Consider the following 16746-nt stretch of genomic DNA (forward strand, 5'->3'; position numbering starts at 1 on the left):
TGCGTTCCTGGGCGCCCCTGGCTCCCAGCCTCTCATCTCCCCAACCCCCACCTACACAAGGTCCTCAATTCCCCACACCTTGGTTTGTTCAGTCAATAATTTGTTTTATTGATGCCCATCCCAGGCTGGGTAGGGCTGAGGGATATACAAGAGGAGAATCAGATTCAGTCCATGCCTGAAGGTCAGTCTGGGGTGGGGAGCACGGACACACAGACGGACATACAAACGGACACACAGATGTGGCATCTGGTGGCAGGGCACACAGTCTCACGTTGGGACACTATGCACAGGTAGTCAGGTAAGGCTTCCTAGAGAAGACCTCACAGGGGAAGCAAGGGGCGAGGCAGCCATCAGAGCCTTCGCCTTTTGTACATTTGTGGGCAGGTAACTTTTGAGACCAGTGGACCCAAGGTGAGCGCAAAGGGCCAGGGCTGGGAGGCGGCAGAGACTCCCCTCGCCTCACCACACCCTCGTGGGTAAGCCATCCCCACCCCCGTTCTTGGCCTGTGCTTTGCCTTCTGCCACATGGGCCCATTCCTGGGATCCACCTCCATAGTTTCCAAGGCTTCCCTGAGACAATCCACGTGGACCAGGTGCTCTTGCCCAGTGCCTGGCACCTCATCAATGCACATCTTGTCCTAAGTGCTATCTACAGCCTAGCCAGGTCTCAGTTCCAGCTCTGGGTACTCCCAGCAGTCATCGCACCCCAGGTTTAGAGCTCCCAGGACCCTTTGAGCTCCTGAGAGCCCTGGGCACCTTCTATGTACTCCCAAAGGCAGAGCTCAGTCCCAGCCCACCTTAAGGGCTGGGAAAGTCTGGACTGCCTTTCACTGGTCAATGGGCCATGGGCATCCACTGTCCTTCCAGTGGCATGTGGGTGTCCACGTCTCAGATGCACAGCCCTGAAAAGAGACCCTATGGCTCTTAGGCCGACACTAGGAGCATGCAAGCATGAACAGGAACCAGCCTCAGACCCCAGCCTTGGAGACCCCTTTTCTTTCACTAGCACGTTTCTGTGGTAGGGGACATGAGTGGGCTGGGAACCCTGAGCTCTGGTATCAGCCTGTCCTGGGGCTGCTTCCCCACACCCTTGGGGCAGTGGGGAGAGGGCCTGAAACAGACCCCTCAAGCTCCAGGCAGAAGCAGGTGCAAAAACAAACGTCTTTCTATTTTGGGTCTGGGCTGGAGCTCAGCCCTTGGACCTCCTTGCTAGGCGATGAATCCCAACTGCAGAAAGTCCTGGTGCTGAAAAATCACTTCCGAAGGTGGGCAGGGGTAAGTGCAACCCACAGATGGGGCTGGGACAGGGAGAGGGGACTCCTGGAGTCTGTCCTCCCTATGGCCCCGCAGTGCCGAGCATGGGGCAGGTGGGGGCAGGCGGAGGCAGGCAGGAGGCCCTGGCAGTCGTTCCTCGACAGGAGGGCAGCAGTGGGTGGGTGGGGTAGGCATATTTAGGCCCCCATGGTCAGTCTGGCCTCAGACTTCAAAGGGCTAGAAGAGGTATTTGCGGCAGGATTCAGTCCCACACTTGCATTCAATACGGACCCGCTTCTTGGGGGAGCCGGGGAGCCCGGCCAGGCCAAAGTTGGAGTCCATGCGGGTGCTCTCCATGTCCACGGGGTCCACTGTGGAGTCACAGCCGGGGGTGGGGGACTTGTTAGATAGAGGCCTAGCTGAAGCTGTCCCACTGCCCTTTTACCATGGGACCCAGGGATCTTAGGGGCTGGGGGCAGTTCTGAAATCTGGGTCAGGAAGGGGTCATGGGGTTGGTGGGCTTCAGGCAAGGGCCAGGGCTTAGCACTAAAGAGGTGTTCAGGTATTAGGAAGATGGCCAGGGATTGGAGGTTCTTGGGGGGTGGGGTCAGGGAGCTGTCAGGGGCAACCAAGAGGGTTGTGTCAGGCAGGGGTCAGGAATGGAGGGTCACCTGGGCATCCAGAGGGGCATCTGAACTCTCCTGCCAAAGATCCCCCCTCGAGTGTCTCAGAGGTGGCTAGTTGGTCAAGAAGGGGACTGGTTGGAGGCCACAAGGGTGTCCAGAGGCTTAGAATGAGGAAGGCCAAAGGGGGTTAAGAGCAGGGAGGGTTGGGGGACTGGGGAAATTCAGACAAGATTGGAATCAGGAGGAGTGTCATAACTCTTGAGCCAAACATCCTCCCCCGGGAGCCCTGGGAGAAGGTGGTATGAGTGTCTCAGAATTGGGGTCCAGTGGCTAGGAATAAAGGGACCCCCAAAGGGTAGGCAGGAGTCCAGGAGTCCAGATATGAGACTGGGAGTAAGAGCATCTTAAAGCTCCTTGGGAAGGAGTCCTTGTGCCCCAGGTCATCGTGTGTCCCTGCCCGCGGTTCCCTGCCACCCCCACCTTGCATGTTGTAATCGAAGGTAAGCTCCTCGCCTGCCCGGATGGTTCTTGTAGCAAAGAAAGCGATGCGGGGCAGCCGCTCATCAAGGTTGTCTATGAAGACGTTGTACACCTGGAGGTTGGGGTCACACTGGGCAAGAAAGAATAGTGGGAGGGTGAGGAGGGGCCCCAGCCTGCTCCTCCCGACCCCCCGCCCGCCTGCGGGGTACCCACACTGTGGTTGACAAAATGGGAGATGTTGCCATAATAGGCGGCGTCCACGGTGTACACATCCTCCACGTAGTCCAGGTCGAAGAGGTAGGTGGCACCCTGGCGGTCGTAGATCTGGCCCCGCCGTTCTGCCTCCTCTGAGGTAATGATCTGAGGAGAAGGCCACGGAGGAGGGGAGGTTGGCCAAGAAGGTTTAGGAAAGCCAGCACAGCTCCCGATCCCCTAGCGTGGCCCCCCTGGAGGAGAACAAGGGAGCAAGGAGGCACCCGCACCCTGTGGCTGGCTCAGCGGGGCTGGGCGGCGTGCACACATGCGAGGCAGTGACACACAGGGTGTTTCAGCCCTTCTCAGGCCTCTGGAGGGCGCAGGGAGTCTCAACGGTAGGCGGAGGGTGGCCACAAGGTCCAGGAGTGACAGACAGAGTTCCCCATAGTGAGAGACCCACAGTAGGACACAGTGAGGGGACCAAGATCAAGGGCAAGGAAGAAAAAGACCCAGTGCTCAACAGAGAGGGGTGGGGAGAGTGGGGGTGAGAGAGGCTGACTGATCCAGGGCGAGAGAGCCTGAGGCACTGCAGGACCCAGCACTAGAGAACCGAGCCAGTGCAGGGCCGTGCAGACAGCAAAAAGAACACGGAGAGTAAGCTGAAGAGAGAGGCCTTGGAAAAGGGAGACTGAATGAATGAGAAAGGGACTCAGAAGAGAGAGCTAGAGGCAGAGAGTTAGAAACACAGACAGAATCTTAATGCAAAAGATCCAGGTCCAGATAAAAGGCCCAAGACCCCAAGGAGTCTGAGATCACAAAAAAGAGACCAAGGCCAAAAACTCAGAGACAGAAGAGGGAAGAAAAGGGACCAGAGCACAGAGCAGAACACCTCACTCAGCCCTGACCACCGCACACTGCTAACAACTGGTATTTAAGACAGCAGTAGGCATTTCCTCCTCCCCAGATGGGTCCCCATCTGTCCTAGTAACTGGACCATTATCCTAGTCCAGCCTGTCCTTGCCTCCCAAGTGCTGGTGACGGATTCCTCACCCCAGCCCCTGCCACACCCCATCCCTCCTCTCCATCCCTCATGTCCCCTCTTCTGGGCCCATGCCTCTGGGTGAGGTCCCACGGTAGCCAAGATTGCCCCCTCCTCAGCCTGGGTGCCCCTAGACCAGGACCAGCCTCGTTCTCCACTCTCGGGTTTCTGCCCGACCCTCAGACACAAGTGCCAGCACAGTACACAGCAGACAGGCAGCAGATGCCTGTTATTTGTATCCTGCTTTCTAGCTTGGAGACCTGACCTCTGTCCAGCAGTGGTCCTATAGGCAACTCAGGCACTCTCTTCTCGCCACACCCCTTATTCCTTCCTTCTCCCTTCATCAGAGACCCACTGCCCAACACCACCCTCCTGCCACACTGGCCGTAAGCCCGAGACCCACCCGGGCCTCCTTCCTTGCTCATCCTCACGCCAGCCAGTGACCTTGCTCTTCCTACTTCTGGTCTTGACCAGCCTCCATTTTCTCTAGCCTCCTCCCTGCCTCCTCTACCAACACCTCCAGCCTCTGGTCCGTGCTGAATGCCGGTCAACAACCCCCTTAGAAGACCGAGGCCTATCCCTCAGGCCGCACTGCTCACTGCCCCATACTCCAGCTCCGTTCCTTGAGGAACCTGGCTCCCCCATACCCCCAATTTTTGTTTGTTTGTTCACTCATTCATTCAGTGGATTTTCATGAGGTCTACCCTGTGCCTGGTCCCAGTACTCAGGGGTTACAGTTGGGTCGGGGAGACACAGGAACCAGGCTTGGTCCTGGCCCTCAGGGGTCAATTCGGTGGGGAAGTCACAGGGACCAGGCCCAGTCTGGCCCTCGTGGGTCACAATCTGGTAACACAGATGGACTCAGACACCCACAGTGCTTAGAGTTTGAGGGGCAGTGGAAAAGAGATACACCATCTAAAGCAAACTGCAGATCACACAAGGGCTTTGACCAGATTGAAAAGTGGAGACTCTCCTGAGGGACAAAACAGGAGCCACAGAAGCATTTTGAGGAAGAGTACATCAAGGTCAGTCTCTCTCCACCTCCCAAAGGACACATACTCTTCCTTGTGACATCAGCTCCCAAAGATGTCACTTCTCTGTGCAGCCTTCCTGAAGCTCCCAATCCCCACCCACTGCTGCCTTCAGAAGCCTGGGATCAAAGGACAGCCTCTCCTGGGCTCATGAGCATACTGGGTGGTGTCTGGGCCAGCTTTTCCCTTTGGGCCCCTCCCCAACCAGAGGGAATGCCCACCTCCTCCCCAGTCTCCACCTTCCTGCCTGTTCTGCCCCTACCTGCTCCCCCAGTCTCCCCAGGAGTGAGTCACACTGCAAACCCTGCAGGGCACAAACGGTTCCTTCTCTCTGTCTTCTTTTCAATCCCACTCTGTAAGGGGTGGTCCACCCTGAAAACTTGAGAACAAATCAGTCCATTTCCCTGCTCCCCAGCAATTCTCCGGAGTGACTGGGGAAGACAGATGGGCTAGAAGCTGGCAGCTGGGAAAGGGTTTTGATGGGAGTGGGAACCAGAAGACTCGGAGTCCAGTTGCTGCTCTGCCCCGTCCCGGATATGGGATCCTGAATGTTCTCTCCTTGCCCCTGTTTCCTCAGCCAAACCCCCTCCCAAATCCAAAAAACAACACTCCACCAGGTTTGGAAGCACACCAATTTTAGACATTTGGGCCTTTTTTTACCCACTTTACTAGCCTGGTGACTCTGAGCACTTTACTATACCTCTCTGGGCCTCAGTTTTCTCATCTGTCGAATGGAGATGACAATGACAATCATCCCAACCTGATAGGGGCTGTTGTCAAAATCCAACAAGATCAGAGATGTGAGAGGGGTTTCTGTTTGTTTTTGTGTTAGGAGTGGTTATGAGTACCGTAGCTTGTCAAAATCTAACAGGCTGCCTGATTTTGTGCGCCCTTTCCCAAGAAAGGAAAAACTGCTGCTAACTAAATAATGATATGCCATCATTTAATTAAACTAAAGTGAGACTCACTTTCATTTCAGAGTTGTTAAAATATGAAGAAAGTGCATGTTTCAGAATTGATAAAACAGGCTATGTTCTCTGCTGGGTGAGGGTGGGGATGTTCTGACAGAATGTGGAAGGGCAGCTCACATGGAGGGACTGTCAGTGCAGAGGTGGAGAGTGAATGGGGGTCCAGATTGGAGGAGGGCAGTCTGGTGAACGGGTCGGGGATATGCCCTTGATTACATAATACCCGGTAGGACAGCACCGCAGGGTCCCCAGAAACCGCCATGCTTACAGTGTGGAGGAGTAAGGACACTAAGGAAGAATGGTGGGAAAAGTGTTGGGCCCAGGGGACCTTGGGGTGCCAGTGAGCTGAAGACTCTTCCTCCTCCTCGCCTGTCAGGATTCTCCTGTGCTGTTGACAGCTCCTCCAAAGACTGTCAGTACAGTGAAGCTAGGGATACCCCCTGCTCTGGACTTCCTCTAGGACTGTTGACTCCTGTGGGTGTGGACACCTCATCCCCTGCACTGCTAGCATAGCTCTGGGGCGTGACATCTCTTCCACACTGTCACTGTCCCTCTGAGGTCTGGACATCTCCACCAGAGTGTCAGGGCGCTGAGGGTGTGGACACTTCCTCCAGGCTGTCAAGAGTCTCTTAGGTGTAGACCTGAGCTCCTTCAGACTGTCACTATCCTTCTGGAGTGAGGACACTTCATTTTCCTGAGTGTCAGGGCAGTGTGGGTGTGGACACTTCCTAAGTCAGACCGCCAGGGTCCTCTGGAGAGCCTGCTGTCTTCCTCAGGTCGCTCTGGGATGTGGACACCTCTTCCTACAGATTGTCAGGATCCCCCTTCTCTAGACTGTCAGGAACCCTCTGGGCTGTGGTCACCTCCTCCTTCCTCTAGACTGTCAGGTCCTTCAACATGTGGACATTTCCTCCACCCGACCACCGGGATTATCTGGGTTGTGGACATCCCCTGGTCCAGACTGTCAGGGTCCTCTGCAGTGTGGACTGCTCTGCTTCTAGATGGTCTCTGCCCCACCCCCAGCCCCGGGGGCTATGACCCTCTCTACTTTATAGTTCCTCAGAGCAGGAGCCTCTCCTCTTCATCAGTGTTATCACTACAGTGTAGACATCCTCAGGTGTGCGTCCCTTAGGCCAATTCTGTCACTTCCCAGCCATGTCATACCCCTAAGAGGCCCACAGAAATACGGAGGTGTTTGGGGTTGTCATCATGACAAGGCACACTCATGGATTTAAATGGTCAAGGTCCAGGGATGTTAAATGTTCCCCAATGCATGAGATGGTCCTATGTAACAAAGAACTGCCCCACTCCAAATGCCCACCACGTCCCACCTTAGAAGATGACACTTGCTGTTGCAGATACTTGCTAGTTATTCACCCAAATTCCTTTTTGTTTTCCACTTGGGCATATGGCTGAATCACACTTCACATCTGCTTTGCACTGAGGTAAGGCCAGTGACTCGGTTCCAGCCAGCAGGTTGTGGGCAGACATGATGTGCACCACATCCAGGCCTGGCCCCTTAGAAATCTCCCCTTCTGCACCCCCCAGCCCACTTGCCAGGCAATGCTGAGGATCAGAGGCGACTCTAAGGCATGGCAAAGGCACAAGAGGGAAAGAACCTAGGTGGCTATGCCATCGTGTGGAAGGATACGACCCAAATGCCCACACTGGAAGAGCAAACAGACTTACAGCATGCAAAGCCATTAAGATGTGGGGCTTGTCTGGTCCAGCGGCTAGCCTGCTGGACACAGCCCGCCTTTCCCCAGCGTCCTGCGCGGCTAAAGGAGGAGGTAGCCAAGTTCCCCAAGGCATGTCTACGTCCTACTCCAGACTGTGTTCCTTTTATGCAGATTAGTAAAAGGTGCTCCTTCCAGGTAGACACTGCTTTGTGATAGGCTGGACCCTCGTGAAATGAGAAGAGGAAGTGCCTTTTCAGGTGATGCAATCCTGTGCAGACCACACGGCCTGTTAAAAGGAACGCTGCCTGGATTTCAGTTCCCACTTTCCTCTTTGCTAGGTACCCTTATGAAGTCAACCTAGTCTGGAGGTATTTCAGCGTGCCTTTACCAGCTTGGAATACTCGCCCCTGCCAAGATGTCCCTCTCACATTCAGGTTAACTCCCTCAACACCTTTCCCACAGGGAAAGCAGGGAAGCTGCAGGCACACAGTGGGAAGAGCTGGGCGTGCACGGTGGGAACACACGTGGGGAGAGTTGCGCACACCCGCCCAGCCCCGTCTCCCTACCTCTCCCACGTACTCCATGACGAAGCTGTTCTTGCGGATCTTCTCCAGCGTGCGGACACCCCAGCCGCGTCCATCATCCGTGCGGAAGATGCAGAGGTCATAGCGGATGCCCTTCTGTACCACGCGGTTGGGGCAGTCATAGCCACAGCGGCAGCGGGAGTTGCACTCGTAGATGGGCAGCCCGGCTCGCAGGCGCACCTGGCCCTGGTCATTGTAGGCAAACTTGTGCAGTGACGCCCCAGGGCAACAGCCTCCAGCAGGTGCCCACAAACAGTCTTGGCACTCGCAGCCCACAGCCACCTGGTTGAGAGTGATGCCCTCACCAACACGGTACTCGTTGATGTACACGAAGGCCCGCGGGGGGCCATCCAGGTCCACCTCGTTCTCCACGGTGATGCGTCCCAGGTGGCTGCGCTTGGCATTGAGCTCCTGCTCCCAGCGCCGGAGCGCCCGCCTCTGCTTGGCCTTCTGCACCAGGTAGTTGGCCAGGCTTGGGTCCAGGTGCCGGGGTGGCTTTGACCGGTGGTGCCGCCGGAGCAGCTCCCTTTCCAAGTCCTTGTGAAACTGCTTGAGAATGCGCACACACTTGAGATTCTGCCGTGGCTCCCAGGTGCTCTCTGAGTCTGGGTACCCACGCCACTTTACCAGGTAATACTCCTGTTCCTGGGGGGTGGGGTGGGGAGGGTTGGGGTCACTGTAAGTGACAGACGAGACCCTTGGGCCAGCCCTCGTGGGACTTCCATCCCAACGCCTGTGGACAACACCCAAACTGTTCCCCCCGTTTCCTGGAATGACTCTGTGCAGTGGTTAAAGGGCATGGGCTCTAGAGTGTGGCTCACTGGGTTCAAATCCCTCGCTCCCACTTACTATCTGTCTAAATCCCAACTTTTAATTTAATCTCCCAAACATATTCCCTCCTGCTAGCTGTTCATCCCAGCTCTCGAAGTCATCCTTGACTCCTTTTTCTCACACTCCCCACATCACTCTTAGGAAATCCTGTCAGCCCCGCCTTCAAGCTACATCCAGAATCCTACACTTCAAACCTCTGTCACCGTCACCACCGTCATTGCTCGCCTGGAGTGCAGCAGCAGCCTCCTCACCTGTCCCCCTGCTTCCACCCTTGCCCCTACAGTCTGTTCTCCACACAGCAGCCAGAGGGATCTTTTCTTGCTGAGCGGCAGCTATAGGATAGAGTTTAACTACACAGATTCTACAACTAGACAAATCCTGAATCTGCTGCTCCCTAGCAGTGTAAACTTAGGCAGTTATTTAACCTCGCTGGGCCTGTTTCTTCATCTGTAAATAAGAAAAAAAAGCTGACATTGTTCTAGCATTCATTATGTAGCAGGTACTGTTCTAAGCAACTTACATGTCTTATTAACTAATCTAACCCTCACAACTCTATATGAGGTAGATACTACTAATTATACCCATTTTATAGATGAGGAGAATTAAGTACAGAGAATATGGGTAAGTATCCCGGGGTTACAGAGCCAGGATATGAACCCAAGCATGCTGGCTCCAGGCTTCTCTTAACTATCCTGCCATTATTTCCTCTGGCAACAATAACAGTTCCCATTTTACAATGTTGTTGGCGGGATTAAATGAGTTTCTGAAAGGAAGTGCCTGGCACACAAAATGCTCAAAACCATTAGCTGTCATTATCTCCACTCCTGGGCTCAACATCTCAATCTTTGCAATTGGTTTGTATTCCTAGGGAGGTGGGAGGAGAGATTTATTTGGGGATTCGTCTGGCTCCTGCCCCTCTCAGAAAGCCACTTAGTTTTCCCACCTGTAAAATGGAGATGATAAGAGGGCCTCCTAATCCTATTTTTTTAAGATCAGAGGAGAAAATTACTTTTGGAAACAGATGTGGGTAATTGGGGGTAAGGGGGCAGGAAGCCAGCTTCCTTGAGTCACCCCTGCCCCGGCCATGGTCACCCCAGACTCACGCGGATCTTTTTGTAATCGCACAGGTACTCGACTTCAAAGTCATAGAGATTCCTCTTGGAGATGCCAAGGGCAGGGCAGGAGAGTTTGGCCAGGCGGCACAGGTCCTGTAGCTGATTCCAAGAAGACTTGCAACACACACTGCAGCCTAGAACAAAGGGGGGCAGAAGGAACTATTTCTGGGCATCCTGGCAAGGCCAGGGGTCAAAGAGGACCCCCAATCCTCCCTGGGACTTCCAAAGGACTACCTCAGAGTCAGTGAAATTTAATCCACAGGCCTTCCCAATGCTAAGACCCTTCTACAACAAAAATGTGCCACTCCCATCTACCCCAATGCTCACTGTCCAAGCCTTTCCCTGGAGCAGCAGACTTCCAAGTGGGATCTGCTGCATGGATTGTCCTAAAGGAATCTATTCCCAGAGCTTCCAGATCCCTCTATACCATTCCTTAAACTGCCTGCAAACCTGCCTGGAGTTCAGGACCTAATCATCCTTCTCCCCACTTTGCAAAAGAAAGAGAACAACCCCCTCCATCTCAGTAGGGTGCATTTCCCCAAGGGGTGTGGGTAGGGATGGGATTAAAATCTCCAGGGCACCAAACAAAGGCGTAACTAGAAAGACTGGTCCACAATCCTTTATCTGAAGCTCCTGGGGCCAGATGTTTTGGAATCCAAATTTCTTCTTTGGATTTTACAAGTGCAGTTCTAGGTATATCCTATACATTCCCTAACACACCCCTAGTGTGGTCAGGGGCATCAAGCCATAATCAAATACATTAATAGTTCTGTAGCAAAAGTCTGAATTTTCACAAAAATAGGAGAAATAAAGCTACAAGATAGTGGCACTGAACAGTCCCTCCATATAGCCTAGTTTTACCACTGAATGATACCAAATTTAAGTTTTCAGGGCTTTTTGGATTTCAGAATTATGAATAAGAGATTGTGGAGTGGTATTAGATTACAGGAAGCTTCCCCAAATGATTAGTGTAGGTGTCTCAAACCCACAAGGTATATTTTTTCACGCTGCATTTTGATTTTCTCTGTCTCATCCACATTTCTGTGAAGGGTAAAGCTGGCCCAAAGGGGTGTGCTCTGAATTCAAGAACAGACAGAACAATATAGGTTAGTGACAGCAATTATTTTAAATATACCTGGAATGTTTTGGGGCGATACCAAAAGTTTTCAGGACACTCAGATTTTTTTTTATTTAAAAAGGCTTCTTTCAGTTCAAGGCATATTCTTAATTACTGTGCTTCAGAAGCCATTTTACCAAATCATTTCACAAAACCCTTATTCCAAATACAGTCAGTCCTCATCCTATTTCATCTTTTAAAAATGTTTAACATTTTCTACCTTCCATTACAAAAACCAAACATTTAAACTCATGATGAAATACTCTAGAGGTCAACCTACAAATGTACAAGAGCTTTGCAAAATTATTACGTGCGCATTTCCCCCCCTCCACTTAGGCAGGCCTAGTGGAGACTCGGCCTGTACTCACGCCTTCCTTTCCCTGTGATGCCTCTCCCTTTCAAACCCTTAACTTGTTTTTGAAGCCCCGCTAACGTGGTCCCAACTCACATCAGCTGCTGTCTCCGCACTGATCACAGATGGACTCTTCCTACCATCAGAGCTTCCCCTCACACCTGTAGAACCCATCCTCCCTGCAGCTTCCCTCACCCAGAGGGGCCCACCTCCCCCAACACACTGAGTCACCCCTCCTTCCCCGCACATGGGGGAGTCCAGCTCTCCCATTAGGGAAGCCCCCTTCCCCTCTTCCTGGGCGAGCCCTCTCTGCCGCAAACCCCTCCCCCACCACGCTGCGAGGAAATACCCTCCCCCAAAAGAGTCCCCTGTCCCTGAACTCTGAAAAGGAGGTCCGTCCCCTTCCCTCCCCTCCCCTTCCGGCGTCTCGCGTGGACACCAAGAGGGTAACGGTCACCGGCGGCCAATTTTCCCGCGCGCGGGCGCGGCCTCGCAGAGAAACCCCGCGCGTGCGCGCGCCGTCTGATCGCGACCTGCGGCGCGCTCGCCCCTCCCTTGTCCCCACTTAGCCCCGTACCCGCCGCGTTCCGAGGCACGCGCCCCCTCCCCTCAGCCCCGCCCAGCCCCGCGCGCCAGGCCCGCGCGCCCCAAGCTCCAGCCTTTCGGCGCCGAGCTTCCGGCTCCCGACCCCGTGGCCTCGGACGCCGGGGCCCCGAGCCAGCGACGCCACCCCTCCAGCCCACCCGGCCCGGCTAGCGGGCCCGCCTCGCTGCCGCCACTGCTTCACCTTTTAAATTTTCCGCCATCTTTCCCCACGGCTAACGACATTCGGGCCTAACCGGCCTCGCGAGAAGAGAGCTCGCGCGGGCGTGGCCGAGAATGCGCAGCCTATTGGCCGCGCCGCGCCGCGAGCAGCGCCCGCGCGGACCAACCGGCGAGCCGTGACTGGACCCCTCCCCGCCGCCCGGCTCGGTCCAGAAGGCGGGTGCTCGCCGGCGCTTTCCCAGAGTGCGTCTGGGCGGCGGCGGCAGCAGCGGCCGCTGAGGTTGCCGGAGGCCCTGCCCGTAAGCCGGTCTGTCTGTCATGCTGTCAGCCAATCACGTTGTCAGCCAGCTGCACTGGGGGATTCTCCGTCCTGTCAGACCCCCAATTACCGCCGTCAGTCCGTCACCACATTTTAACCCCAAGCAGGCCGTGACTCCCCAAGTGGATTACCTCCACATACAGCTTGCTCAGGCAGTCACCCGACTCAAATCAGACAATCACCACGACCACTGTCTCATCAGACCTCCGCCCCCCATTCACGCTGTCAGTCTGTCAGTAGCAGCATCCATTCGTGCTGTCGGGCCAGCTGCGAGGCCCTCAAGGCAGACACACAGCGTTGACAACAGCTATGCTGCTCGCTGCTGTCAGCCAGCCTGTCATTCCCTTAGACTGTCCCTTCATCGCACTGACAGTCGGTCCAGCAGCCGGGCTCTCTATCTACCCTGACTCTGGGAGTAGCTCGGAATACCCTGGGGAGAATCATCTCACCACCGCCCAGGAAGCCACAGCAACCAGCCGGGCCCTCGGGTTGGCTGTGATTATGTCAGGACAGGCTGTCATTGTCAGCATCTAATGTAGCCCTGGCAGTCACGCTCTCCACTGTCAGTTGGTCACTCTGTAATTCCCTCAGGTTCCTCCTCATTCACACCATGATCAGGCACTTTATTCCCTCAGAGCACGTAGTCACAGCAGCTAAAGCCTCCAGGCCACCTGTCAGTCGTCAGCAATCTGTCATTTCTCAGGCAAGGCATGCCCCCCCATTGGTCGGTCAGTCAGCAGCCTTTGACCCCGGGGCCCTCTTGGGACGGCTGTGATTCTATCCATGGACAGCCATGGGGTCAGGCAGCTATACTGATCTTTCAGTGGGTCAGCTTGTCTGTGACTCGTTCAGTCTGCCTCTCATATCAGTCAGCCAGGTGACCATTCTCAGCATCCGACTGACCACACGGTCTGTCAAGCATGCTGTGATTTGGTCAGGATAGACAGTCAGTCACCAGATACAGTTGCCTATCAGGCGGCCACAGATCTGTCCATCAGTCAGCCTGAAATTCCCTCAGGGTAGATCTCCTTTACATATCGCCAGACAGTGTAACATCCAGACAGCCCCTTGGGCTGGGTGTGATTCCTAGCAAGTCAGCCATTTGCAACATCCCGCCACCGAGGCAGGCAGCAACAGCGTGGATCATCAGTCAGCCAGCCTGTAAGTCCCTCAGGAGGCTGCCCGTCTTTTGCACCATCAGGTCACCAGCCCCAGCCTGTCCCAGGCGGGCTGTAATTCAGTTCGATTTTCAGTAGCTCACAGTGTCAGGAAACTGCACTGTCATTTCCTCAAATTGCCCCTCTCCCTGTCAGTCCATGAGTTATGTCGTCAACAAAACGGTTATACAGTTAACCAAACGGTTATTCTGTGCCTGCCAATCCAGCTGTGCGCCCGTTGGAGAGATGGCTGGTCAGGCTGAGGTTCCATTAGTTCCTGCTTGCCATGAGTGGAACAGTTAACAGTGAAGTCCCACCATAGTTTCCCCTTCCCTCCCTTATTCCTTCTAGAACAGAGTCCAATGCTGGTCCTCACATGCTCCCAGTCTGTCCCGGCAGGCAGGACCCTCCCAATCCCAGGAGTCCAGGAGGCTTGTCCAACCCACGAAAGTGGTTTAAGTCATGACCTCTTTCTGCCTGAATCTGGGGGAAAATGTAGAGGTTTATGGGTGTTGGGAAGCCACCCTTGCTCTTCCCCAAACAGTACAGTGTAGTGGGTAAAGGCTTGGATTCTATAGCCCAAGTACCTGGGTTCAATCCCAGCTCCACCATTTACTAAAGTGTGTGACCTTAGGCAGTTTCTGCGTCTGTAAAACCTCGGATGAATGACCTTGGGTGGGCATCTCCTGCTCATCTAGAAAATGAGTCTTTCTGGGGCTTCCCTGGTGGCGCAGTGGTTAAGAATCCGCCTGCCAATGCAGAGAACACAGGTTCGAGCCCTGGTCCAGGAAGATCGCACATGCCGCGGAGCAACTAAGCCCGTGCTCCACAACTACTGAGCCTGCACTCTGGAGCCCACGAGCCACAACTACGGAGCCACATGCCACAACTACTGAAGCCCGCGTGCCTAGAGCCTGTGCTCCGCAACAAGAGAAGCCACTGCAATGAGAAGCCTGCGCACCGCAACGAAGAGTAGCCCCTGCTCGCCGCAACTAGAGAAAGCCCGCACACAGCAACGAAGACCCAACGCAGCCAAAAATAAAATAAATACAATAAACAAATTTATATAAAAAAAGAAAATGAATCTTTCTGGACTAGCACCTTTTCAAGAGACCTCAAAGTAAGAGGCTACCCTGTTATTACTGTGTCCTACTCCCAGCCACTCGTCTGTTCATTCAGAATTAATTTAGTGCCTAACTGTGTATACTGCATCTCCCAGTGTGAGACCAATACAATGTTTTATCCATTCCAAGCTGCACAAATTTGACCTGCTTTTAATGTAAACCTCATATGGACTGTACCACACATACAGAAAAGCACATAGACCATGGGTGACCCATGTCATAAGTTTCACTAGCGAACATACATGTGGAGCCAGGATGCAGGTTAAGGAACAACATCGCCAGCCAGGGCTCCAGAAGCATTTAATTTTTTAACATCTCTGAAATCAGGCTGTGTCTCACAAGTGCTGATGGGTCATAATTTAATTGGCAGTACTTTTCTGTCTTTCTAAGCGATACATAGAATAACGATGCATTTTGTAATCAATGGTGACTCAGGACCAGGGACACCCAGTAATAGCAATAGTAACAACAGCAGTTGCAGTATCTGATGCTTATAGATGCCTACAAGGAGCCAGGAACTTTGCAGACACCATCTACTTTAATTTTTTATCTTCATTTTTATCTTCAAAGACTGAGGAAACTGAGGCTCAGGGAGGTCAAGCAACTCACCCACAGTCAACTCTTTTACCACAGGTCTGTGCTTGCTCTAGCCTGTGCTCCTGGGGATTCAGAGGTTGTGTGATGTACGGTCTTTTCCAGGACAAAGCCTGCCCAAGGGGTTACAGGACTCTGGGTTTGGCGGGGAAAGGTGGGGGAGAAGTGGTATGATAGGCCCTTCCTAGACTCAGTACTCGCCACGGGAACCGACCAGGGTTGGGTGGGGAGTGGAGTAGGGGATGAAGAATAATGAAAGAATTAAAGGGAACCTGAGACTCCCCCCTTCTCCAGCTTCCACGGCTGCGGGAGAATTCTTAAGGGGCAAAGCCAGCTCCCACTCCCCACACCTCCGCCCTCCCCTAACCTCTCAAGCTGCCCTTGGAAGGTTCAGAAATTCTTCCACTGGTCTTGCAGATGGAAGAAGTCTGCCCTCTTTGAATTCCCCCTCACCTTTATCTTCCTCCCCCCTTTCTTCTTCCTCTAAAGGTAGGAAACCTGAGATCTTGAATCCACCAGGTTTCAGAAATGGTAAGGAGTAGGCACCTCTATTCTAGGCTTTGATGTACAAGAATTTCTAATTACTCCTTTGGAAACAGCTTTAAACACCACACACAGTTTTGAGTTGTGCCTTTTTTTTTTCCTGGAGAGAAAGTTCTAGAGGAGGAGGGTGACCCAGTGGGATCCCAGTTGGAAAAGGTTACATATTGTTGCCCCCATTGTATAGATGAGGAAACTGAGGCTCAGAGGTGAGGCATCTTGCCCGGGTTCTAGAGCAGATCTATCGGATTATTAAGTCTTTGCTTCTTCCATTGCCATTGGCTGGGACTTGGTTTGCACTGGGAACTGGGCAGAACCAAATTTTAAAATTGAGAGAGAGATCCTGCCCATCAGGATCGTAGTGTGTGAGTTGTGTGCATGGAGAGTGGGGAAGTCTGACCATCGAGTACTCTCTTGATCTAATATTGTGTTGATTGAACTTTTTAAAAAAAAATAAATAAGTGAATGAGCAAATAACTCTCTCATTCATTCACCACACTCAGCCTCACACCAAGCTTTTGCCCACCTCAGGGCCTTTGCACTGGCTGTTCCCTCTGCCTGGAATGCCCTTCTCCCCAAATATTCACATGGTTGATTCCTCTCTCTTTAGATCCAGAATAACGGTCACCTCCTCCAAGTGGCTTTCCCTGAACATTCCATCTTAATGTCATTTCCCCTCAGCACATTATAGCACTTATCATGATCTAGAACTATCTTTTTAAAATAATTTATTTATTTTACTTTTTGGCTATGTTGGGTCTTTGTTGCTGCACGCAGGCTTTTCCCTTGTTGCGGCGAGTGGGGGCTACTCTTCATTGCCGTGCGCAGACTTCTCATTGCGGTGGCTTCTCTTGTTGAGGAGCATGGGCTCTAGGTGCGCGGGCTTCAGTAGTTGTGGCACGCGGACTCAGTAGTTGTGGCTCACAGGCTCTAGAGTGCAGGCCCAGTAGTTGTGGTGCACGGGCTAAGTTGCTCC

The 16746-nt window shown here is 53.4% G+C and overlaps 1 protein-coding gene and 1 long non-coding RNA gene across 4 annotated transcripts in view; one reads left to right on the plus strand and one right to left on the minus strand.

Annotated features, from left to right (window-relative positions):
- The window catches only part of LOC136793429 (uncharacterized), a 37670-nt gene extending 26501 nt beyond the window's left edge, over window positions 1–11169 (plus strand). Inside the window, exon 3 of one of the 2 annotated variants that reach the window (XR_010838683.1) lies at window positions 9815–11169. This is a non-coding gene — a long non-coding RNA (uncharacterized lncRNA). The remainder of the gene's footprint in view (window positions 1–9814) is intronic. The other variant, XR_010838682.1, reaches the window with a different exon arrangement.
- Window positions 84–12300, minus strand: SUV39H1 (SUV39H1 histone lysine methyltransferase). 2 transcript variants are annotated; one of them, XR_010838681.1, is made up of 6 exons: window positions 12059–12119; window positions 9791–9936; window positions 7852–8501; window positions 2574–2720; window positions 2361–2490; window positions 84–1625 (listed from the first exon to the last, which is right to left on the minus strand). XR_010838681.1 is itself a non-coding variant. In XM_059050624.2 (6 exons), the coding sequence occupies exons 1-6, from the start codon at window positions 12075–12077 to the stop codon at window positions 1492–1494; spliced, it is 1239 nt and encodes a 412-aa protein (XP_058906607.1). In that variant the 5' UTR covers window positions 12078–12300; the 3' UTR covers window positions 84–1491. The 2 variants fall into 2 exon arrangements, 1 of the variants encoding a protein (XP_058906607.1); XM_059050624.2 differs by having other exon boundaries at window positions 7839–8501; window positions 12059–12300.
- Between the last annotated feature and the right edge of the window lie 4446 nt (window positions 12301–16746).

This window comes from Kogia breviceps, chromosome X (genome assembly GCF_026419965.1).
Source record: "Kogia breviceps isolate mKogBre1 chromosome X, mKogBre1 haplotype 1, whole genome shotgun sequence".
NCBI classification, from domain to species: Eukaryota; Metazoa; Chordata; class Mammalia; order Artiodactyla; family Physeteridae; genus Kogia; species Kogia breviceps.